Raw genomic sequence first — 23,774 nt, forward strand, 5'->3', positions numbered from 1 at the left:
GGCCAGTACCTAGACGCATGGAAGAAACATCTCCATTTCCCCCTCCCCTCATTTTTCTGATGGGGGCCAATCTGACCCATCCTCACTCATTGGCCAGGCATTTTCCTCTAATACATAGGCTGTTAGGGTCAGCTTCATCCTCACCAACTTCCTGGTGAACAACTCTTGACTTTGGTGTTCTAAAATAACAATAGTTCTTCCCTTCTCCCCTCCCCCCATTAGCAAGACAATCATAAACATTCATTTAACAGGTATTTTTACCAATATTCATTCTGTGCCAACTCTGTGCCTGGTTCAGTTCTAGGAACTGAGGATACAGTGTGAACAAGAAAGTTCCTGCACCCACAGAGCTGATCTTCTGAGGGAGAGGGGCAGCAATAAATAAACATCTAATGTTGGGTGGTGATATCTGCTCTAAAAGAAAATCAAAGTTTTCTTTGTGGGTGGAGGAAAGGGGGGGAAACTATTCCCCAAGGTGGTCTAAGAAGACCTCTTGAGTGATCTGAATGGCATACGGGGAAGAGTGCTTCAGGCTAAGTGAACAGCCAAAGGCCTTGAGGCAAGAAGAGATGGGGCAAGTTCAAGGAATAGCAACTAGGCAAGTGTGGCTAAAGCAGGTAGAGAGTGAGAAAGGTGGGGAAGAGAAATAAGAACCAGAACTTTCTTCTGAATAAAATGGCATGATGTGATTTATGCTGACAAAGATCTTCCTGGATGCTGTTTGGAGAACAGACTGGGGAGGGGCATGGAGGAGGTAGAAGCAGGGTGACCAGTTAGGAGGCTGCTATATAACCCAGGCCAAGATGATGGTGGTGGCTTGGTTTGGAATGGTTAAAACAGAGTTAGCAAGTGACAAAGTCTTATGACTTGGAGGTGGCACTGACAAGACTTGCTGAGGACTTGGAAATGGCATCTATATATATAAAAGCCTAAGCAACTGTCCAACCATTTGACTGTTCAAACATTCAACCAGTAGCTATGATGTGCACTGACCATCAGGGGGCAGATGCTCAATGCACAGACATGGAAATATGGAATAGACTGATGAATCTCAGAGGGAGAGAGGGATGGGGGAGGGTGGGAAGAGATTAACCAAAGATCTTATATGCATACTAGAGGCCCGGTGCACAGATTCATGCATTGGTGGGGTCCCTCGGCCTAGCCTGTGGGGATTGGGTCAAAACCAGCAGTCTGACATTAACCTGAGGGGTCCCAGATTGCAAGAGGGTGCAGGCCAGGCCGAGAAACCCCACCAGTGCACAATTCTGTGCACCGGGCCTCTAGTTTAAGAGTAAGAGAGACACACTGATGACACTTTTAGGTTTGGGGCGTGGGGAACTGGGTGAACAACGGTACCATTCTCTGAGGTAGGTAAGAGTGGGAGTGGAGTGTAGGTAGTAAGTTGTTGGGGGCAAGATGTGCTGAGTTTGAGATGGCAGTATGATAGGCAGTTGCATATTAGTCTGGGGGTGGGGGTCTTGGCTAGAGACAGAAACTTTGTAGTCATCAGCATGCAGACATTATAAATCAGCCCTAAGGAGTATAGACAGAAAAGAGCATCATGGACATGGCCTGGGGCCTTCCACAAGGGGAGGAGGAGGAGAAGCCCATCAAAGAGAAGGAGTGCCAGTGAAGTGAGGAAGACCAGGAAAGTCAGGTGTTCCCGTAGCCAAGTGAAGAAAGTGGATTCTGTAGGATCACAATGGAAGGTCAACTCCTGATCGTCGTTTTTTTCCATCTGTGCAATGGAGGCAGTCACAGTTCCTTGACAGGGCAGCTGGAATTAAATGAGATAAATTGTGTAAAGCAGTTAGGCTTGTGTTTGACTGGCATATAACAAACTTTCAATCTATGTTATTCCCAGCACTTTATTGATTTCAGAGAGGAAGGGAGAGGGAAAGAGAGATAGAAACATCAATGATGAGAGAGAATCATTGATTGGCTGCCTCCTGCACGTCCCCTAATGGGGATCTAGCCCGAAACCCAGGCATGTGCCCTTGACTGGAATCGAACCTGGGACCCTTCAGTCTGCAGGCTGACGCTCTATCCACTGAGCCAAACCAGCTAGGGCAACATGTGGTGGGTTTTTTTGTGTTTTTTTTTTTTAAGTTTTGGAGCCAGAATTCTGCACCTGCCTCTCAACAGCTGTGGGAGCTTAACCTTCCTGAGCCTTGAACTCATTATCTGTAAAATGGGGGCAATCCCTACTTCAAACGATGGGGTCCAGACCTGTGTAGATTGTAAATAAAGCCGGCTGCTCTCCTCCTGCTTGCCGGCGTGGGAGTGACCGAGGCTCCTTGCTTCGCTCCCAAAGCGTGTAGTCTGGGCCATTCAAGCGAACTCGTCCACTTCTTTTCCGCAGGGATGGGGGGGAGCCCCATCTTCAAGCTGGGTCCCCCAGCCGCAGCCTCGCGGGCCTAACGGAGAGGGTTCAGGTCGCCCCAGAGAATCCCTCCGCAGCTGCCCCACCGCGCGCCCTGCACCTCTCTCCCAGGCCCCGCACTCCTCTCCCAGACCCGCACTCCTCTCCCAGACCCGCACCCCTCTCCCAGACCCGCACCCCTCTCCCAGGCCCGCACCCCTCTCCCAGGCCCGCACCCCTCTCCCAGGCCCCGCACTCCTCTCCCAGACCCGCACCCCTCTCCCAGGCCCCGCACCCCTCTCCCAGGCCCCGCACCCCTCTCCCAGACCCGCACCTCTCTCCCAGGCCCCGCACCCCTCTCCCAGGCCCCGCACCCCTCTCCCAGACCCGCACCCCTCTCCCAGGCCCGCACCCCTCTCCCAGGCCCCGCACCCCTCTCCCAGACCCGCACCTCTCTCCCAGGCCCCGAACCCCTCTCCCAGGCCCCGCACCCCTCTCCCCGACCCGCACCCCTCTCCCAGGCCCGCACCCCTCTCCCAGACCCGCACCCCTCTCCCAGGCCCCGCACCCCTCTCCCAGACCCGCACCCCTCTCCCAGGCCCGCACCCCTCTCCCAGGCCCCGCACCCCTCTCCCAGACCCGCACCTCTCTCCCAGGCCCCGAACCCCTCTCCCAGGCCCCGCACCCCTCTCCCAGACCCGCACCCCTCTCCCAGGCCCGCACCTCTCTCCCAGGCCCCGCACCCCTCTCCCAGATCCCGCAGGTCCACCGGCCGGAACGCCGCCGCGGCGCCCAATCCCCCAAAACAGCAACCTGCTTGCTCTCTTCTCCGCCCTCGTCTTTGCCCCCACGCCGGAGGCAGGCCCACATCCGAGCCCGGACACCCCAGGAAGTGGCGGCGGCTCCCGAGGGCGGGTCGGAGGAGAAGGCGCGGCTGCCCGGCCAGCTCGGGAGGCCGGCGCTCGGGGCTGTCACCGGAGCCCCAACCTCGCCTGGGGCGCCTGGGGGTGCTCGCCGCCCGGCCCAGCAGCCCTGCCCCCCGCCCCCCGTTCGGCCCCGCCCTCCACCCGCGCCCCCGAGACCCCGCCCCGCGCTCACCCTGAACACTCCGCTCCGGCCCCGCCCCGGCCCGGCGGCCCCGCCCCGCCCCGCCCCCGCCCGCGCCCCGGGCGCCCTGCTCCGCGCTCGGCGGCCGGGCCGGCGCGAGTCTCGGCGGCCGCTGTGTGCTCGCCGCGCTCGCTCCGGCCTCCGTCCGCCCCTCCCCCGGCCCCGTGGCCTGGCAGCGCCTGGCCGGCGGCCCGCGGGCGGGCCGCCCTACCCGTCGGAGCCCACCCGCCCCTTAAAGCGGCGGCGGGAAGATGAGGTTCCGGGAACCGCTCCTGGGCGGCAGCGCCGCGATGCCGGGCGCGTCCCTGCAGCGGGCCTGCCGCCTGCTCGTGGCCGTCTGCGCGCTGCACCTCGGCGTCACGCTCGTCTATTACCTAAGCGGCCGCGACCTGAGCCGCCTGCCCTACCTGGTCGGCGTCCCCCCGCCGCTCCAAGCCGGCTCGAACGGCGCCGCCGCCATCGGGCAGCCCTCCGGGGAGCCGCGGCGGCCGCCGCCGCCCGGGGACGCCACTGCCCCGCCGCGTCGGGGTAGCGATGCCAGCCCCGACGCGGCTTCTCTCCCTGGCCTCGCCAGCAACCGGACTTCGGCCCCAGCGTCCCCCATCACAGCACGGCCGCTGCCCGCCTGCCCCGAGGAGTCCCCGCTGCTCGGTAAGGACTCGGGTGGGCGCCAGTCCGAGGACCGGGGCTCCCCCGGATTTCCCCGACAAGCCCCCCCCACCCCCCGCCTGTCCCGGACGTGCGCCCGCGCCCTCCTCCAGGACAGCCCGCCTGCCTGTTCCGGATCAGTCCCTAATCCCAAAAGCGGTTCCGGGCTGGATGGGGTGAGAGGTTGGGAGGGGCGTCCCTTTGGGTTCAAGTTGGAACCGGGGCGGGGGCCGGCTGCGGAAGCCGCAGGGCCCTCTGGCCCTGGAACCAGAGAGAAGGCTTGGAGATGTCCCTGCTCTGGCCCAAGCCTCAGGGAGTTTGGGATGTTGAGTGCTTAGGGCTCGGGACAGCCGTCGCCCTGCTGACTCTGGTTGGGACCACAAGGCGGCTCAGAGTCACCCACTCCAGTTTGGGGGACAGGGAGCTGATCTGCCAGTTCACTTGTCTTCCTCAGAACCACTCTCAGCTAGTGGCTTAACCTCTTTTCCTGAGCATTCAGGCAAGTGACTTCTCCCTAAACTTCTGGTTTCTCGCCTGTTTAATGGGAATAATAAATGGTACCTATTCTTGGAAGTCATTTTGGAAGATTAGCTAAAGCAGTGTAAACAAAGGTTTGTATTAAGGAGGGTAAACCCGCAGTAAGTTGTCATCGTTGTGTTCAGGACCCTTCTTGCGGGCTTCTTGCCCTTGTAGGTTCCCCAAACCTCCATGAGGGAGGTCCTTCCAGGGGTGGGTGGTGTTTGTGGGAATATAAATGTGAGCCTGGAGGCTGGAGGGCTGACGGATAACCAGTTAGCACCCAGTTGTCCCCTCCCAGGAGCAGCCTGGAGTCGCAGTGATCTCGCCCAGAAGTTGTGAACCTTAATCACCAGCCTCTCTTTCAACTAGACTGGGAGCTTGGGCGGATGGGATCCAGTTCCCTGTGTCAGGAGGAGGCTGAGCCTCCTCTGGGACTTTTCTTGACCTGTATCCACAGGCAGTCAAGCCCCACTCGGCCACAGGTTTGCTTCGAAGATGACCAGACAGGTGGCTGCTCATTTCTCATGCCAGGGTTGAGAGAATGCTGTTCCCTGTGAGGGGCCCTGGCAGGCAGGCAGGCATCCTGCCAATAGGAACTCTTACACTTTTCCGCAGAGTCCTGGCAGAGCAGGCCTCTTACATGCTCTTGCTCAACTTCTCCGATAATTACTTCAACATTTTTATATCCAGTTTGGGAGGAAGCTCTAGCAGTTGGTCGGACATGAATTGTGGTCATCGGGGGGGGGGGGGGGACTTTTCTTAAAGCAGAAAATGGAATTCTTTTGGACTTGACCATGGTCTCTGGGAAGCAGACTGGTCCCATAGAATGAAGTCGAACCTTTGCCCCGCCGCTAAGTGCCTGAGATACGGTTCCTCCCAGTCTCTCATGTATAAAGTGAGGTTGTTGATGTTTAACTCACCAGGTTATTTTTAGAACGAGACGAGATTGTGTATGTTAAGTATGTGACAACTAGGACTTGGGACCTGAAGCTTTATTTCTCAGACTCCCATGCAGAGTTTGAGAAAAAGAAGGAAGAAAGAGTGAGTTGCCTTACTCCAGAGCGGCCAGTGTCCCCCATCACAGCACTGTCGCTCAGTCCTTTTGTTTTTGTAATAGTTGCCTGGACTTTGAGCAGAAAGAAAGAGAAATTAATTAGCAAATGAAAGTACCCCGAAGTTCATTTGATTGATGTTTGAAGTGTCTGGATGAATCACAGAGGCTGTGGTAGCGCACCCTGCATTGTTTTAGGATAGTGTTCCTAGTCACCAGAGCGGTTACTGGCATCTCTGAGTGAACTCCGAATTGGTGGCTCGAAGGGACTTTCTGAGAGGCAAGCTTTGGGAGGGCGAGGAGAGAGGCCCTGGGTGTTCTCCAGCTTGGCCGTCTTTGTGTGGCAGCCATGAAAGTGAAGGCGGAGGGTTTTTCTCCATTTTAATTGAGCCCTTAGGTTTGAGTGGTTGGGTGCAGCTCTCAGAGGGGAAGTTCCTGGCTGGGAGGTTCCTTAAGAGAGCTGAAAGTCTTCCTTGGGAGAGTGTGTGTGTGTGTTGCGGGGTGGGATGGCCCATCTGTTCAGCTGGGCAGGTGTCTGCCAAAGCCCATGTGGGGTGGTTTTGAGGTTGGTGGGAGAAAGCATCCGTGGGGTTTAGAGCTGTGGCCTTTTCACTACTTGCAGTTCCTTTCTACAATGTGGCTCTCCTTTCTGGTGTCCAGGGGTCTGGAGCAGATGCTTCGATCCCTCCCGCCGGGTAGGTGGTGGGTAACCGCCATGCCCTTCCATGGGGGAGCCATGCTTTGCTGCTGATGGGTCACTATTAGATCTGTTGTGGGTTGTCAGAGCTTTGAGATTGACTTCAGATAGACTTGGTTTGAATCCCGTCTCCGTCTACACTCTGTGTAACGTAGGGTAGGGTATAGCATTTGGAGCCATAGTAGGCCCTGGCCCTGGCCCCCCCATGAGCTAGTGTGAGGCTCCTGAGTTCTCCCAGGGTGATCGGGCCTGTGGGTGGTATCCTCCCCGCCCACCCCAGGGCGGAGCAGCATACACTCCACTGAACTGTGGTGGTGAGGCCCCTTTCCTGGCTGCCAGGGTGTTTGCCTTCAATGTAGTCAGCCTGGGAGGAGCAGTGACCTTGCATTGTTATCTCTGCTCAGGTTTGGCGGCAGCTCAATGTGACGACTGGCGCTGGCACTGCCATCCCAGAGAGGGGCTGGGTAGGGAGGGGGCAGTACCTCAGGTTGGACTGGTTAGGGGAGGTAGGGCTGACCTGAGGACTCCACTGGGGCCTGGGGCTTTTGGCACAGTCCCCTCAAGGGTACATGGGGGCAGTGAGTGGTGGTGAGTAGGAGACTACTTAAACCCCAGAGGCCCCTCTTGCCCAGCTGTGCCATGAGGAAGACGCTGATCTACAGGTGGACACCAGAAAGTCATGGGCACCTGGACCAGCAAATAGCAGCTGCAGGTAGCCAGGGCTCTGGGAGCCATTTGTTCATAAACCAGTTTCCCTGGCTTTTGTGGGGGCTGTCCGCCGGGCCTCTGCCTCAGTTTGTGCCCACGGGAAGACAAAGCATTTGCTGAATCTCTGCAGAGCTCTCAGCTCTCAGGTGTTTTTCTACCAGCGTGCCGTCCTCGCCCCCCGCCTCTCCCTCATGGGCACACATGGGGACGCGAGCCCAGGACAGTGTGTACTTTGAGGACATCTGTCTTGGCCTCTGCTTGGGAAAGGGCTCTCTCCCCACTTTGGGGTTGAGTCTTGGGACCTCATCACCTTCCAGTTTGGGGTGGAGCCTCATCCTAAGGGTTAGGGGACGCACAAGGAGCCTCTCTTGTGTGCAGATCGTCAAGCTTTGGGAGGTTATGTAACGAGTTTTGTAAACCAGTATTGTCCTGTTGCTTTTCTAGGAAAATATTTATTGACGTACACACAGACATGCCTTCTAGTCCAACAAGCTGAGATTGAGAAATACCCGCCGTGGCTGTCTGGCTTTCTGATGGGGGCAGGCCCGATCCCCGCCTGCTGTAATTCCTCCCAGACTCTGAGCAAGTGTGGGAGCCTTCCCCTGATGAGCCCGGTGGAAACTCCTTGGGGCACAGGGATCGAGAGCCAAATGTCGGATTGGACTGGAACTGCAGTGTCTCGGAAACATGGCGTCCCAGGACGGGACTCTCTAGTCCCCTGGCCCCCAGCCCTCATTGTGCTAGAGGGGAGCGGCTTGCTGGGGCTGGAACCCAGTCTCCTGCTTCCCCACCCAGTGCTCTTTTCTTTTCCTTAATTTACTCTTTATTTCGAGAGTGTGTTTATTAAAGCTGGGGACAGTGAAACAGAGGAAGGGTGGGAGGCTTAGGGTGGAAGAAGCAACAGGAGAGAGAGCCTGCGGGGTCCTCTGCTTTGGCTCTCCAGAAGCATACTAAAGACATGTGCCATGCTGGGCTGCTGTTAGTCACTGGAAAGCCAGAGAAAAGGGGGTCTTGGAGACAGATTCACGGGGTAGGCCTGGGATGAGCTGCTGCTCCCCAGTGCTCTTGTTTGGACCCTTAGCGTTTAGGAGAGAAAAGTAAAGATACACCCTGAGAGGGAAGAAAGGCGTGGGTGTGCTCCCGAGAGAGCCTGCCTACCCCGTGCTCTTCCTTGAGGTTAATGCTCAGTAGGTACCTAGTGCAGAGGCTCAGGGCAGCCTGGTGTGGCATGGAGATCCCGGGAGGATCTTGTGAGGTGTGTTTTTGGGTCCCTTGGTGAGATTTTACATGATGGCAGCTTGCCTGGATGTCCTTGATGGCTAAAGCATCTGGTAACTTCATTCATTAAATTCCAACAATATGCCTGACCTGTGCTGGGCACCAAAGCTAGAAAGAGGAAGATGACAGTCTTTAGGAACTCACAGTTTAGGCAGAGGAGGCACAATTAACTGTGCTGATGTGTGTGTGTGTGTGTGTGTGTGTGTGTGTGTGTGTGTGTTTAGTCTCTCCCTTGCCTTAGCCACCCTCCTTTCCTTCTTTTCTTCCTTATTTCTTTCTCTTATTCAGACTTCTAGAGTTGGTATCAAAGTTCTTCAGTCCTGGTTTTATTTGATTGTGTGAAAAAATGTTCCTCTAATTTCTGAAGCCTCATATTAGCTCTGCTGGGTCATCTTTAACTTGCTGCTTTATAATGACTGTGATGAGACATTAGCAGCCATACATATGGCTGGGTGTTATGGTCTTTGGGTAACAAGCAGGGTAGGAATGCCCAGCCTGGGAATTGGCTAATTTATGGGTTGTGAATGGCCAGACAGTTAATGCCAAGGCAGCCCCAACCTTTCCATTGGATTCTGTCCTAGGGGCCTTCCAGACTTTGGGGGCTCAGCTGGGTTCTGGGTGTGTGTGTGGGGGGAGGGGGATGAGCCCGATCATCCTGTGGTCAAGTCAAACCTGGTGATTTCTCCAGCCGCTTACCCAGTGGCTCCTACCCGTTGTTCCATGCCCATTCGCAAGAAGCAGAGACTGGAATTCTGCTTGAATCCACATCCACCTGGAAATGCCAGTTTTTCTTACCCTTTTAAGCATCAATACAGCTGTCTTTTCAGACAAATGGTCCCCCCTTTCTGCCTAAATCCCTTGAGGCCTGGCACTGTGGCTGTTTTCCATTCGGCTCTGGCGCTGCCCAGTGTGGTCTTGGGACAGTGAAGTCACTGTGAAGCCTCACCAGGCGGACCCTGGCTCCTGCGGGAGTGAACAGGCTTGGGATGGGCTTCTGTGGCCACCACAGGGCCCCTCCTGCCCCTTCACTTGCTGGGGGGTCCTGGGAACCAGACCGTGGCTGTGCTTGTAAGGGCCTCAGTGGCAGGAGCCTCTCTGTTTACCGGGGCCCACTCCGGTCACCAGCTCGGGGAGAGATCTCAAATCCTGTTCTAAAGGTCAGAGGTCTTCAGGCTGGAAGGTTGTGGTGGCTTGGGGGTCGGGGACAGGGTCTGGCAGGGAGCTGGTTGTAGGCGAACGTGGCCTAAAGGGGTTTGTCCTTAGACGGCAGAAGGGCTGACTCACACCCTCAGTGTTTCAGGTTCTGCTTTCCAGCCTGGCCTCAGCCACGAGGACCAGTGGCTATATCACTGGCTCTTGCTGAGTTGTTTGGCAGTGATTTTAATCTCTGGTCTGGGTGTGTGGGGTAGCTGCTTCTCGATCCCTAGCCGCCTCTCCAAAGCCCCTCACCAAGCCCAGAGAGGAGGAGGAGGATTTGCCTCCCTGGGAGGCTAGGGCTATAGTTGTTGCTTGTTCCTGTTTTTTGTTTTGTTTTGTTTTTGTTCTTTTTTAGGAGCCGATAATCTCTTTGTGTGAGATTTTACACACAAAAAAATCTCACTACTTTTTCTGTAAAAGGTAATGCAGGCTCATTGAAAATAATTCGAAAAGTTAGGAGGTAAAAAAGCATGCCTGTATTCCTGTCACCCAGACAAAATACGTTGGCATGTTGTCTGCTAGTCCTTTTTCCTTGTACATATTTAAGAATATAGATGCTATCTTTATTAGAAGGACAGACAGATTAGTATAGATAGAGAGAGCTTTGTGCCTAGTATTTTTCATTTACGTTCCTATCACAAGCTTGGTTCTACACCTTTAAAAGTCACAAAGGCTATATTATTCTGTCAGCTGAATATGTATAACTTTCGTCATTCAGCAGCTGTTGAACACATACACACAGGTTTGTTTTTTGGTTTTTTGTGGGGTTTTTTTTGGTGATCTTGTGAGGCTTGTGCATAAAACTTTATGTACTTTTTTGGATTGTTTCCATAGTAGAGTTTTCTTAAAAAAAGGAAATAAAGGAGTGAGTGCTTTTTGAGAAGGGCTAGGTTTTTAAACCAGTTTTACTAAAGGGTAGGCCCAACGAAAATTACATGCTTGCTTATTGCAGGCAGATGAGTATTATCTATTGCTGAATGAAAGATGTGTCTAGAATTCTGATTAAAAAGGAAACCAGGTGCAGGAAGTGCTTGGGGCAGGGGCAGAGGGCCAGGTTGCAGGCTAGGCACTTAGGATAAAGTTGTCAATAGAAGTAGGGGGGCGAGGGGGGGAGACTCGGGGGTTGATGCCCCATGAGTCAGCTTTCTAAGTAACTTTTCCATGTGTCTCCTTGGCTAGGCTAGGCTTATGGGGCCTGGGGCTATGGTGCTGGGTGAAGAACCAGCTAGCTAACCCCATGCTGTTGGCGTGACCGACTTGCCTGTTTCCACAGAAGGTGTGGGAACAAGCTCGCAAATCAGACTCTGAAATACACAGCCGGCTCTCCCACTGCCAGGAGGTCCTGAGATCTGGGGAGGGGTCATGCAGTCAGAAACCTGTAGGTTTCCAGGAATCCTTTCTGTGGGGGAAAAGCCTCAGACACCAGGAGAGTCTGGCATGAAATAGGTGCTGGTTCTGGTGGGTTAGAGCAGTTAAGGTCAGTGTACCAGGCTCTTCCCAAGGTGTCTATTTTGAGGTTATTCCACGTTGAGTGTCTTCACTGGAGCTAAATTCTCCTCTTCTGAGGGACACTCTGGGTTTGGGAATCTGCCAGGGGTCATTTGGCACAGAGCCTGCGGATCAGGGGGAGGCTGCAGTGAGGGAAGGGGCAGGGTTATGGGATCAGGGGGAGGCTGCAGTGAGGGAAGGGGCAGGGTTATGGGATCAGGGGGAGGCTGCAGTGAGGGAAGGGGCAGGGTTATGGGATCAGGGGGAGGCTGCAGTGAGGGAAGGGGCAGGGTTATGGGATCAGGGGGAGGCTGCAGTGAGGGAAGGGGCAGGGTTATGGGATCAGGGGGAGGCTGCAGTGAGGGAAGGGGCAGGGTTATGGGATCAGGGGGAGGCTGCAGTGAGGGAAGGGGCAGGGTTATGTCATACCAGCGTGACTAGTACTGTATGAGATCTGGCTGCTTCCTGCCCCACCACTTGGGTCATAGGGAGGGGCCCTGGCAGGGGGTTCAGTCATTGCCTGGCTTGATGACAGGATACATTCTAAAAAATGCCTTAAAATTTTTCTTTAAAAGTTTCTTCCTGTTTTGCATAACGTCCTTTTGCCTTTGGCATCCTGAAACTGCAGAGCCGTTGTTGGCGTTCTAGGAGCCACCAACTTAAAAAACAGGAAAGGACTCCGAGGTAAAGGTGCACTAAGGAAACTGGTATTTGCATTGTCGGAGGTATTAGGTAGTTCCTGGCATTTAAATGAGCTTTTCAGGCAGCTTGGGTAGGGTCTCTGCCTGTCCAGTAGGTAGATTTGAGTCCTCACCCCAGAATTACGAGGGCCCCCAAGGAAGAGGCTGAGTGGGGACTCATTTGTTCATTCAGCAAACTTGTATTGGTAACTATACTCTATGAAGCATGGGAGTTGGATGTAAACAAGAGCTGACCCCATTCTCTGGGATCCCCTCAGCAGTGGACAGACTCTGGCAATACCGTGGGTTAGAGAGCGGAGAGGAAGCGTGGTGCTCTCAGGGCCAGAGTCAAAATGTGGGGCCTCTCTCCCTGCCTCAGGCTGTTTGAACAGTCTCCCTGGTTGGGAGGGGCAGGATTCTACTGCTGAACACAGCCTGTAATTTCCTGGAGTTGCTGCGCGTGAGAAGAACGTCATAGCTGAAGCCTGGCTGTTGCATTCAGTTACCCGCAGGGTAGGAGAAGACAGGAAGTAGAGGCAGAGTGAACAAAAGATGATAAAAGAGAGAGCTGGTGTAGTTGGGACCATGCTGGGCAAGGGAAGGCTGAGGATAGCTTAGACCAGCGGTTCTCAACCTGTGGGTCGCGACTCCTTTGGCGGTCGAACGACCCTTTCACAGGGGTCGCCTAAGACCATCCTGCATATCAGATATTTACATTACTTTTCATAACAGTAGCAACATTACAGTTATGAAGTAGCAACGAAAATAATTTTATGGTTGGGTCACAACAGGAGGAACTGTATTTAAAGGGCCAGAAGGTTGAGAACCACTGGCTTAGACTGAGGGACGGAAGGAAGGAAGGTCACGGGAAGGGGAGGTACAGAAGGAGGGGTTTCATGGTCTGCAGAGGGTAAGAGCAAGCCTTGAATGCCACTCGAGTGAGGACTCTGAGTTCTGGTTCTTCTAACTTGTTAAGTCATTTTGGGCAAGTCCCAGTTTCTCTTCCTCCTCCAGTCTAGGTTGTTGTGGGGAGAAATCCTGGTTATATCTGCAACATGAAAGGCTTCTGGCACCCACTACCCATTTCAAGAGCTCTTGTAGTGAGGCTTCTGGTCTCTGACTAATAGGCATAAAGATTTTGGTTGTCGGATGACCTCTAAAATGTCACGGGGAAGGTTTCTTTCTGTCACTCTGGCTAGCCATGTGATATGGGAAAGATACTGTCCTCTCTGCTCTCTCCGGTAGATGTGAAGTTTAGGTAATAGGCATAAAAGGGCCTGAAACAGTGCCTAACGTAGAATAAGCTCTCAATCTATGTTATCCGTTATTGGTAGTACTGATAGTTCTTATTTGCGAAGATTTTGGCGTTTGCTTTGTAGGATTTCTTCCTTTCTTTTTTTTTTAATTGAAATGTCATTATATTAAATGTTTAAAAACATAATTCTTCTGTCTACCATTGTAACAAAACATTGCCTAACACTGTAGCAAAACTCCATTTACCTTCCAAATGTATACCTATTTTACTCTGTTGCAATTGTAGTGTGAAACTATTTTGCATTCTATTTTCATTCAGCTGTTACGTTGTTTATAATTATCCTAATTATCTTACATAGCAGCTCTATATATTCTTATAGATATTCTCTTAGCATTCAACATTCCGGATTTCACCATCACAGATAATCTTGCACATTTTTGCTATGTGCCACTCATTGCTTCAGTTGAATTATTTCCTTGGGATAAGTAGCTAAAGAGGAAATTCTAGGCCAGAGGATATTGCTACTTTGTTTTCCAGGCCCTAAATTGTAAATTCCTGGGCCAGGGATATTGGCTTTTAAGGAGTGTGGATTCCGGAAGTCAGGTCTGTCTGGAGTCTCACACTTACACTCCCAGCCCTTGGGCCTTGTATGTGTGTTAAGGTCCCTGTGTAGGGCCTGCGGACACTCTGGATTTGAAGCTTTTTCTTTAAGCCGTTGCCTCTGGTTCCTGCTGAGGTTTCTCAGTATGCAAAAAGCCTTACTGGTGGCTCTTTCAATTGCCTTTGCCAACTAGTTCATTTATACAAGACAAGAACTTTTCATTTTTCCTTTATTTATGGAGCCAAACCTATAGAATGAGGGCAGAGCTATTTAAAAGTCTGACTTTAAAATGGTGTTGATCTAAAACTTTGCAGATTGATGGCTAGAAATACTGCATTCAGCCATCCACAGAAACTATGTTAGGTTCTGATGGGCTAGCCGGGATGGCTGACCATTTAACCCAAATGGATGAACTCTGACCTGACAGCCCTGGTTTATGGAATCCAGGAAGGGGCCCAAGCAAAGAAAGATTTTTTTTTGGCGGGCGGGGGGGGGGGGGGTGTAAAGTGATCAATAGTCCAAGGTCTGCAAATATGAATTGCCAGTTCTGTCCCTATAGCCACCCCCCATGCACATGCCCTTTTCATAGATAAACAGGAGCCTGCTGACTTGCATAAACGGTAGAATGACTTTAGAACTAGTGATTTTGTTACAGGAGAGGATTGGAGCTTGTCTTCCCTGGCTGCTTGTGAGAGTGGGGTTCTTGGGGGTACTGCTGGGAGAAGCATTTCCAGAGACTCCCAGTGGAGGATGTGATATGGTAGAAAGCTTTATTTCTGTGGAATTACACCCCTGGGTTTCCAAAGTCCCATTTCCTTTAGTCCAGTCATTAGAAGTGTAGCAGGGGTTTCAGTAGAGCAAAAATCAGAGCCAGTATCCAGAGTTTCCTTTCCATGGTGGAGCCAGGTCCAGTCCCGCATCAGGCCAGCTTGTGTTTCCCTGCTGTAGTCCATTGCCTGTGGGGTCCGCATGGCCGTGGGTGGATGCAAGAGAAACAAGAGAGCACGCCCTAAGCAACAAGAGTCCAAGAGAGTGAAATTCTTTGTTTAGGGGATTACATATTCCCAAATGTTATTCTGCATCTGTCTTCCCTTTGTTGGACACCCCCTCCAGTGATCTTCAGGGACTGGCCTGGTATTCCTGGTGAAGTTGCCCAAATGACATGCTTATAATGTCTGGCTTCCATTTTTGCTCCTTTCCTACTAATAACTAGCTAATTACAATGGTATCAATTTCAGTGACCAAAGGTTTACAAATCCAGCAGACAGGGTGGATTCAACCTGGGACAGCTGCTCCCTTCATCTTGTAGCCACTCCTTATGTCCTGTCTTCTACTGTATTCCGCAGCAGTCAGCTGTGACTTATTAACAGGGTGCTCTCTGGGTCCAGTTGGAATCAGGCCAGAGCTGCTGTCCAGCACATTGTTCCTGGGGGGCCCAGGGCAAGACTTTCTTCCTCTGTAAAATGGGGAGATACTTCTTACCCCAGAGGGTTGATAAAGGATTGAATGAGATGAGGTTTGTGGCAATATCAGTACTCTGTATTTTGATCAGTGCCTCACCCATCCATCCAGAAGACATCCATTCAACACAGTGGGCTGCAGAGTATAATTTCCTCCAAATGCAGTTTTTGGGGGTGTGTGTGTGTGTGTGTGTGTGTGTGTGTGTGTGTGTTTCATCTGCCTTAGGGCAGAGTTAACAGGAAGAAGGAAAGGTGAGGCTGTAACCACAGGTTAGGGACAGGATTTAGCAGGGAACCAGGGTTTAGTGGAGACTGTGGCCTGGCTTATACATGAACATACCTGCCCCAGGCTACAGGGAGAAGGCCTCCCAATTTGCTGAACCCATGGTGCTGGGAACTTGGAGTATGTGTTGCCATGTGTCAGTTGGGCCAGGATTCTGTGGTGACCCATAGCCTTCCCTTCTCTGGGTGGATGTGGTTTATCAGTGTCTTGGGGAGATACCGTCATAGGTTACAGGTAGCTGAGTGGTAAGGCAGGGGAGCTGGAAGGAGCATTGGATATTTGGTGGAATCTCAGGAAGTGAGAAGGGATGTTAAAAAATGAGACTGGATGTAAATGGGCTTAACCTGGGGTGCCCAGTGGCCTGTGTATTGTTAGAAAAACTTAGGCCTGGGCTATAGGCAGCCTGTCTTTGCTTAGGAGCTGGTGCTGGAAGTCAGGATGGCAAGCCTTTCACTCCAGCTCTGGGGCCAACCTACAGAGTAATCTGAGAGAAATCTTCTCACTAAGGCCTCGGTTTACCCATCCATAACATGAGATGAGGGGTTGGCTGGGATGCTCTCTGGAGTCCCCGCCTGCCTGGAAATTCTGATGTAGCCATGCACTCACTCTACATGGCAGGACGGTAGAGTGCTGTCCCCTTGAGGGCCGGTCATGTAGAACTGGGGTGATTCTCAAGGGTGCTGGGAGCCAGGAGTGAGTCTTTCTGGACAAATCCACACCCACCTGATCCTCCAGCAATTTCAATGTCTAGGCACAGAATCAAAACTTGGGATGAATGAGTAAGTTGGTCGGTTTGAACACCCAGTCAGTGGGAGCCACTGTGAGTCTAGGGCCCTGGGCTCCAGCAACGACCAGCCAGCCACTCTCATAGTAGACGGTGCTAATGCAGCACTGGCCAGGCACAGGGAAAGTTCTTCATACGCATTACTTTCACTCACTCTCACAGCAGCTCTTTTTCTTGCCTAATTGTCTTGGTTAGAACTTTTAGCACAATGATGAAGAGATGTGATAAGAGAGGACATCCTTTTCTTGTTCTTGATCTTAGGGGGAAAACATTCAGTCTTTCGCTATTAAGTATAATGATAGCAGTGGGATTTTCATAGCAGTGTGGGCACCCCATGTTCCTCTTTATCAGGCGAAGAAAGATTCTAGTTGAGTGTTTTTTTATCATGAATAGGTGATGTGTTTTGTCAAATGCTTTTCTGTGGGCCGACCACTGAACCACACCAGCAGAGATGATTAATTTTTTTTTAAAAAAGATAAGTTAATCTTGAATTCTTGGGTAAGTTTTACTTGGTCATGGTGTATAATCCTTTTTATATGCTGGATTCAGTTAACTAGCTTTTTTGTTAAGGGTTATTTATGAGATATTGATCTGTATGGGTTTTTTTTTCCAGCTTTATTGAGGTATAATTGACAGAAAAATTATCTGTAGTCTTCTTTCTCATGATGTCTCTATGTGATTTTGGGACCAAGGTAATACTAAGTCCTAAATGAGGAGGGAGATACTCTCCCGTCACTTTTGGGGAGAGTGTGTGAAGGATTTATATTCTTTACCCGTCTAGTAGAAGTCACTAGTGAGGCCATCTGGGCCTGGGCTTCTTTGTTGGAAGCTATTTGTTTGCCAATTCAATTGTTTTTACTTGTTATGGGTCTATTCAAATGTTCTACTTATTCTTGAGTCCGTTTGGTAGCTTGTGTCTTTCTAAAACTTTGTCCACTTAACCTAAGTCATTTAATATGTTGGCATACATTTTGTTCATAATATGCCCTTAAATTCCTTTTTATTTCTATAAGGTTGGTAGGGATGTTCCCTCTTTCATTCCTGATTTTGAGTTTTTTGGGGTTTTTTTTAAATCCCTTCTGGTCAGTCCATGCCCTTTTTTTTTTTTTTCTTCAAAGAACCAACTTTTGGTTCATTGATTTCCCCCTTCCCTATTGTTCCTCCATTCTCTTTTTTCATTAATTTCTGCTCTAATCTTTATTTTGTTCCTTCTGCTTGCTTTAGACTTAGTTTGCTCTTCTTTTTCCAGTGTTTCAAGGTGGGAGATTAGGTTATGATTTGAAATCTGTAGATCATGCACTTGTACCATTTTGATGGATACTGTCAAATTGCTCTCCAACTTATGCTCATCAGCTGTGAATGAGAAGTGCCTGTTTCCCACATGCGTGCCGGCACTGGGTGCTATCAGCCTTTTTACGTTTGTCAATATGATGATCAAATATGGGATCTTGTTTGAATTTGTTTCTCTAATTAGTGATGATGTTGAGCAAACTGTCATGTGTTTGTTGGCTATTTGTATTTCTTTTGTAAATTACTTGTTCATATTTTTCTATTTTAAAAATATGTTTGCAGGAGTTTTTAATACTATGACTATTATTCCTTTAGTATATATTGTTTGCAAATATGGTCTCTACATCTGTCACCTGTCTTTTTTGTTTGTTTGTTTGTTTGTTTAATCTTCACCTGAGGATATTTTTATTAATTTTAGAAAGAGGAAGGGGTAGAGAGGATGGGGAGGGAGAGAGAGCCTCCTATATACACCCCTGTCTGGGGATTGAACCTACAACCTGTTTGGTGTATAGGATTACGCTCAACCAACTGAGCCACCCAGCCAGGCACCTGTCTTTTTTACTTTATCTCTGGTAGCTTTGACCATACAGCCAAGTTTTGAATTTTTATGTATTTAAGTTTGTGTTTTTCTATATTACTTTAGGTTTTTTCCCCCCGCCCCACTTAGGAGGGTCTATATCATTCCAAGATTATAAAATTTTTCTTCTATATTCTTTTCTAAGCCGGTTCTTTAACATTTAATACTTGTCTCTGACAGTAAAAGATGAGCAGAATCGCTGTTCAACCCTTATGTTTTGCAGGAAGGTTATGTCATGCCCCCAAAACCACTTGAGGTCCCAGGCTCTTCTTCCAAGTCTGTCGCTGTTGCTGGTGTTCAGAGTAGAAAAGTGGAATTTTAGTCTCTTGTGATTGTAGAGCTGTAATAACCCTGTAGGCTTTGAAGTTCTAGGGAGTCGGTGAGAAGGCACAGTAATATTTATTGATATTAGTGTCAAGTACTGTGATAAATATGTGTATGTGTTATCTCATTTACCACCTGAAAAGAACACATTGTTTTATACCTACTCCGTAGAGAAGGAAATTGGAGGGAGCTGGCTACATTTAAAGTGGTCCTGATACCCCAGAGGTATTGCCAGGAGTGCATGGTTGGCAGACTGCCCAGATGGCCCGTAGAGAAGCAGGCTCTCTACAGCCCAAAGCCTGGTTCTGGATGGAGAGAGAAGAGGATGTGCGTGACACCAGCATTACTGGTCCAGAAATCTAGTCAGGGCTCCAGAATATCGGAGGAGCAACTTACTCAGTAATAAAACTCCCAGGAGGCTTATTTACCTGCTGGATCGCTAAACTTCTGATTTACTGGGAAGGTTAGAACTGTTGTCAAGTGCCTTAGAGTTCTCTGGCTGCAGCACTAGGAGGGAAGGCAGTTAGTCCACAGCCCGTGACCAAAGTCAGAGCAGGGAAGTGAGTCCTCCAATGGGGGGTGGTGTCAGGCTGTTGTGGCTGATGAATCTGACCCCACAGGATTGCAGCCCTGCTCAGGGACTTTGGTTTGTCTAGAGGTCAGGGTTCCTTTCTCCCCTGAACAGTGCTGGAAGGATACATCCAGCTCCATCCTCCACCGCTCCCCTGCTTATTTCCTTTGTGCTTTCTTCCTGCTTTCCTTTCTTTCCATCCAGCCATCACACTGTTTCATGCCCGTTATCATCATGGACTCCCTTTTATCCTCATCCCCCTTCCATTTCTCCACCCCACCTCCGGCAACCATTCTAATGCGTGACTGTTTAATGTGTGAATGTTTTTGTTCTTGCCAAATGGGAGCTGCTGTTTTACATATATTCATTTTTTTAAAATATATTTTTATTGATTTCAGAGAGGAAGGGAGAGGGAGAGAGAAATAGAAACATCAGTGATGAGAGAGAATCATTGATCGGCTGCCTCCTTCATTGTCCCCCACTGGGGATCGAGCCTGCAGCCCAGGCCTATGCCCTGACCAGGAATCGAACCGTGACTTCCTGGTTCATAGGTCGAAGCTCAACCACTGAGCCACGCCAGCCGGGCTATATTCATTTTTTAATTTTATTTTTTAGATGAGCATATAGTAAAAAAAATTTTTTGGTGTATAGGTCTGTATAATACAAGTCTATATTTGTGTGGCCACCACAACAATCAGGATACAGAACTTTTCTATCACTGCAAAAATCTATCCTCCGTATAGTCCCATTCTCCTCCAGCCCTTCACCCCTGGCAACCCCTGCCTGATCTGTTCTCCCATTACTATTATTTTGTCTTTTTGAGAATGTCATATAAACAGGTCATACAGTATATGTGTATGTATTTTTAGCTTATGTAAAGTGTATTCTTTTGTAGCTCATTCTGATTCTAATTTATTTCACCCAGCTGTTTAAAAATATTTTTAATTTATTTATTTTAAGAGAGGGAGGAAGGGAGAAAGAGGGAAACGTCATTGTGAAAGAGATGCATTGCTCAGTTGCCTCCGGTACACACCCCAACTGATCGAACCCGCTACCTTCTGGTGCAAAGAATGATGTTCCAACCAACTGAGTCATACTGGCCAGGTTCCTCTTGCTCAGTCCCTAGTTCTTTTTCGTAGAGAATGGTATTTAGAAACCAAGAACTGGGCTCCAGATGCACACCTTTGTTTTTTTAAGGTCCATTCACACCGCTGTGTGTGCACCCCGTGTCCATGGTGTTCATCCCAGTTTTCCTCCTCCCTTCCTTCATGATAGACTCCCACGCTAATTCACAAATACCGCTGTAAGGAACAGCCACCCAGCCAGGGCGAGTAGAGGCACAGGGATTTGAACCCTGGTTTGTGACCTTTTCCTACCATGCTGCTTCCTGTGGAAATTGCATTTGCTTCCTGTAGAACTGTGTGTTGAATTTCTACATCTTTTCTAAAAAATAAACAAAGAAAGTGCAGAGCGAAGTGTTCTCCCCCAGCATCCTGAGGAGGAGAAAGTAGTAAATGTGGCTTCTGCCATCATGGGCCTGGAGTTCTCAAGTGGCAGGTCCTGGGCTTACCTGTAGGTGACTGTCTCCAGGCCGAGTGTGGAGGCCTCAGAGGAGGCGGGGTGGGGGGACTGCCTCAGTAGGGAGGGGAAAGTCTTAAAATAAAAAATACCAGATTGTTGCCCAGCCGGTGTGGCTCAGTGGTTGAGTGTCGATCTATGAACCAAAAGGTCATGGTTTGATTCCCGGTCAGGACACGTACCCAGGTTGTGAGCTCGATCCCTAGTGTGGAGTGTGCAGGAAGCTGCCCATCAATGGTTCTCTCTCTCTCCTTCTCCCTTCCTCTCTGAAATCAATAAAAATATATTTTTTTAAAATGCCAGACTGTTATTCTAATCCTTTCTGAGAAGTTCAAATCATTTCTTCCAGAAGTGCTCAAGTTCTAAGAGGAGAGGGGTGCCGCAAGGCCTTCCTGGGCTCACAGAATTTCCAGGCAGGTTGGCCTCCTGAGCCTTTCCTGGTAGTGATAACTGATAACCGTGGGCAGGCACGCAGTTTCCAGCAGAGAGCTGGAGGGAGGGAGAAGGGCTGGGTGAGGAGGAAATCTGTTTTTGGGCCAGGACCAAGCAAAGCAGAAATTCCTCCTGGGACAATTTTCCCCGGTGGACAAACACTGGGAGGCCTGTTTACTGAGCTTTGAAAGCCTGTGATCCCCAACACTGCTTCTTGACCTCAGGGCCTTGTATCTCTGTGGTTGCACTTCAGGTGAAAACCTTTTTGCGGGGAGGTAGAAGAGGGAAAGGGGGGGATAAATGACGATGGAAAGAGACTTGACTTTGGATGGTGAGCACATAATACAGTATAAAGATGATGACTTACAGAATTGTACACTTGAAACCTATCTATATATATAAAAGCCCATGCAACCTTGACAACCGGACAACCAGTTGGTAGCTGTGATGCGCACTGACCATCAGGGGGCAGACGCTTAATGCAGGAGCTGCCTTCTGGTGGTCAGTGTGCTCCCACAGCCCATCTCCTGCGGCTGGCCACTCCCCTCCCCCCGGCTGGCCGGCCAACCTCCCACAGTCCCTCCCCCCTGCCAGCCGGCCCCAACTGGCCCGGATTGAGACGGCAAGATGGCCCTGATCGGCCCCGATCGCTGGCCAGGCCGAGGACCCCACCCATGCATGAATTCGTGCACCGGGCCTCTCGTATAATTATACTAACCAATGTCACTCCAATACATTCAATAAAATTTTTAAAAAGAAAAAGAAAAGAAAAAACCTCTTTGGGTCACTCTAGGACAGAAGTGTACTGTCATGCTCCCAGTTCTGGGATCTCCAGAGGCTTCTCAGCATTCTCTCCTTGATTCCTCTGCTTTAGAAGTCAGGAATTGTGACCTTGTGTGGTACAGAAATGTGCTTGAGGAGGGCTAGGTCAGTGATGTCAAATAAGATTCATTTTTATGCCACCTGGGATCAGTTGGTAGCTCCTGGAGCCCTAGGTTGAGAAGGATTCTGAGACAGAATCCCCATGGGCACAGTGTAGGGAGAGTAGAGGGGCCTGTGTACCTTGATTTGCTGTCCACTCTGTAGATGCATCCACGAACATGAGAACCCTAAAAGATTAATAAGGGGAAGATATGGATGGCTTTTGTTGTTGGAGGAGGAGCAGGGTGGGGGTGGGGGGCAATCCAAGAATGTCCTTGAGGAAATCTGTCAATCTCTGGCCTTCAGTTTCAAACTCTCATGTGTAACATGGGGCTGAAACATAATTCTCAAAGTCCTTCCAGCCCTGGTCTGCCAGGATTCTTCCATGTTCAAGTTCAGCGATGGCAAACCTATGACACGCGTGTCAGAGGTGACACGCGAACTCATTTTTTTGGTTGATTTTTCTTTGTTAAATGGCATTTAAATATATAAAATAAATATCAAACATATAAGTCTTTGTTTTACTATGGTTGCAAATATCAAAAAATTTCTATATGTGACACGGCACCAGAGTTAAGTTAGGGTTTTTCAAAATGCTGACACGCCGAGCTCAAAAGGTTCGCCATCACTGTTCTAGCTCAAAGAGGATCCAGATCCTTGAAAGTGATGGAACCTGACCATGGCTTTGCACCCTTAGGTTAGGCCTTGATACCATTGGTGACAGGATCCTGGACTGAGTGACCACATAAGGTTTTTCTGATGATCTCACAATCCACACCAGACTTTGAACTTTGGGATTATTCTCTTAAGTAACAAGTGGTATTTAGTGAAGTGCCTGTTTGATGTGGTAGTGTGAGGTTCAGCTAAGGAAATGCAACATTTTCATTAGGCTGTCCACTGCCACAAAGTTTTGAATTATAGGCCTAGAACCTGCAGGAAACTTATTTTAACACTAGAGGCCCAGTGCACGAAATTTGTGCATTGAGGGGGGGGGCGGGTGTCCCTCTGCCCGGCCTGCACCCTCTCACAGTCCGGGACCCCTCACTCCTTATCCCCCACCTCCTCGCTGCTCCTTACCGGCTTGGCTCACTGCTCCTTAGTGCTGCCGCGGAGGTGGGAGAGGCTCCCACCACTGCCACTGCACTTGCCAGCCGTGAGCCTGGCTTCTGGCTGAGTGGTGCTCCCTGTGGGAGTGCACTGACCACCAGGGGGCAGCTCTTGTGTTGAGCATCTGCCCCCGGTGATCAGTGTGAGCCATAGTGACCTGTCATTCGGCTGTTGGGTCGATTTGCATATTAGGCTTTTATTATATAGGATTGAGGGGATGTGCCCATCAATCACAGATCGGGTGCTATGCCTGGAACCAAAGGCATCTTACGAACCCAGAATGGGGAGTGTTTTTGCCCTTGGTTGCCTTGGTTGTACATGTGTATTAGGATACTCTGCATTCTCAAACATTAAAGGCAAAATGGTTCCCTGCTCTGTTAGCTCTGCTTCTTAACTTGTAGTTGAACTTGTGCTGTGTGGATAAACACATGTTTGTGCATGCTGCTCTGCCAGTAACTGTCCCAAGTATAAAAAGGAATGGCATGGCATACAACCCCTGCCCTCACAGAGATGAGGGAGCAAGCAGGGAGCTCTCATCCTGCAGGGCTCAATGGGGTGTCAAGGGTATTTTGGGCATCTGGAGCAGGGGCTGATTGGCCTGAGGAGCTTGAGGAACTCTAGTGGTTCAGCGAACGTGAAAGTGAGGCAAGGAGTCTACGCTGGGCTGGCTCTCGATTTGCAGGGCTTGCTGTGCCGAGCAAGGGAGCAGTGGAATTTGTCAGAGTTGAGCTCACACATTGAAGTTATTGAGTGACTTACACGCAAGGCCATGACCCGGACTCCCAACTGGGAAGCCCACGTGGCAGGGCTTTAGCTGGGGGAGCCGAGGACAGGCTCACATCTGCTCATCTGCTGA

General features: G+C 50.3%; 1 protein-coding gene and 1 long non-coding RNA gene across 8 annotated transcripts in view; one reads left to right on the plus strand and one right to left on the minus strand.

Moving 5' to 3' along the window:
- Positions 1-1,192: 1,192 nt before the first annotated feature.
- LOC118666777 lies at positions 1,193-3,395 on the minus strand. 2 transcript variants are annotated; one of them, XR_004971075.1, is made up of 3 exons: positions 3,176-3,395; positions 2,230-2,417; positions 1,193-1,777 (listed from the first exon to the last, which is right to left on the minus strand). It is a non-coding gene; the product is annotated as an uncharacterized LOC118666777 (long non-coding RNA). The 2 variants fall into 2 exon arrangements; XR_004971076.1 differs by having other exon boundaries at positions 3,106-3,395.
- A 133-nt stretch (positions 3,396-3,528) lies between these two features.
- The window catches only part of B4GALT1 (beta-1,4-galactosyltransferase 1), a 47,043-nt gene continuing 26,797 nt past the window's right edge, over positions 3,529-23,774 (plus strand). For 3 of the 6 annotated variants that reach the window (XR_004971245.1, XR_004971246.1, XR_004971247.1), the window contains exon 1: positions 3,529-4,120. Coding sequence is in view for 3 of the 6 variants with exons in the window: in XM_036330599.1 (XP_036186492.1) it covers positions 3,721-4,120 (400 nt within the window). In the remaining 3 variants the exon portion in view is untranslated. The remainder of the gene's footprint in view (positions 4,121-23,774) is intronic. The other 3 variants (XM_036330599.1, XM_036330598.1, XM_036330597.1) reach the window with 3 other exon arrangements.

The sequence above is a fragment of the Myotis myotis genome, unplaced genomic scaffold (assembly GCF_014108235.1).
Source record: "Myotis myotis isolate mMyoMyo1 unplaced genomic scaffold, mMyoMyo1.p scaffold_m19_p_12, whole genome shotgun sequence".
NCBI classification, from domain to species: domain Eukaryota; kingdom Metazoa; phylum Chordata; class Mammalia; order Chiroptera; family Vespertilionidae; genus Myotis; species Myotis myotis.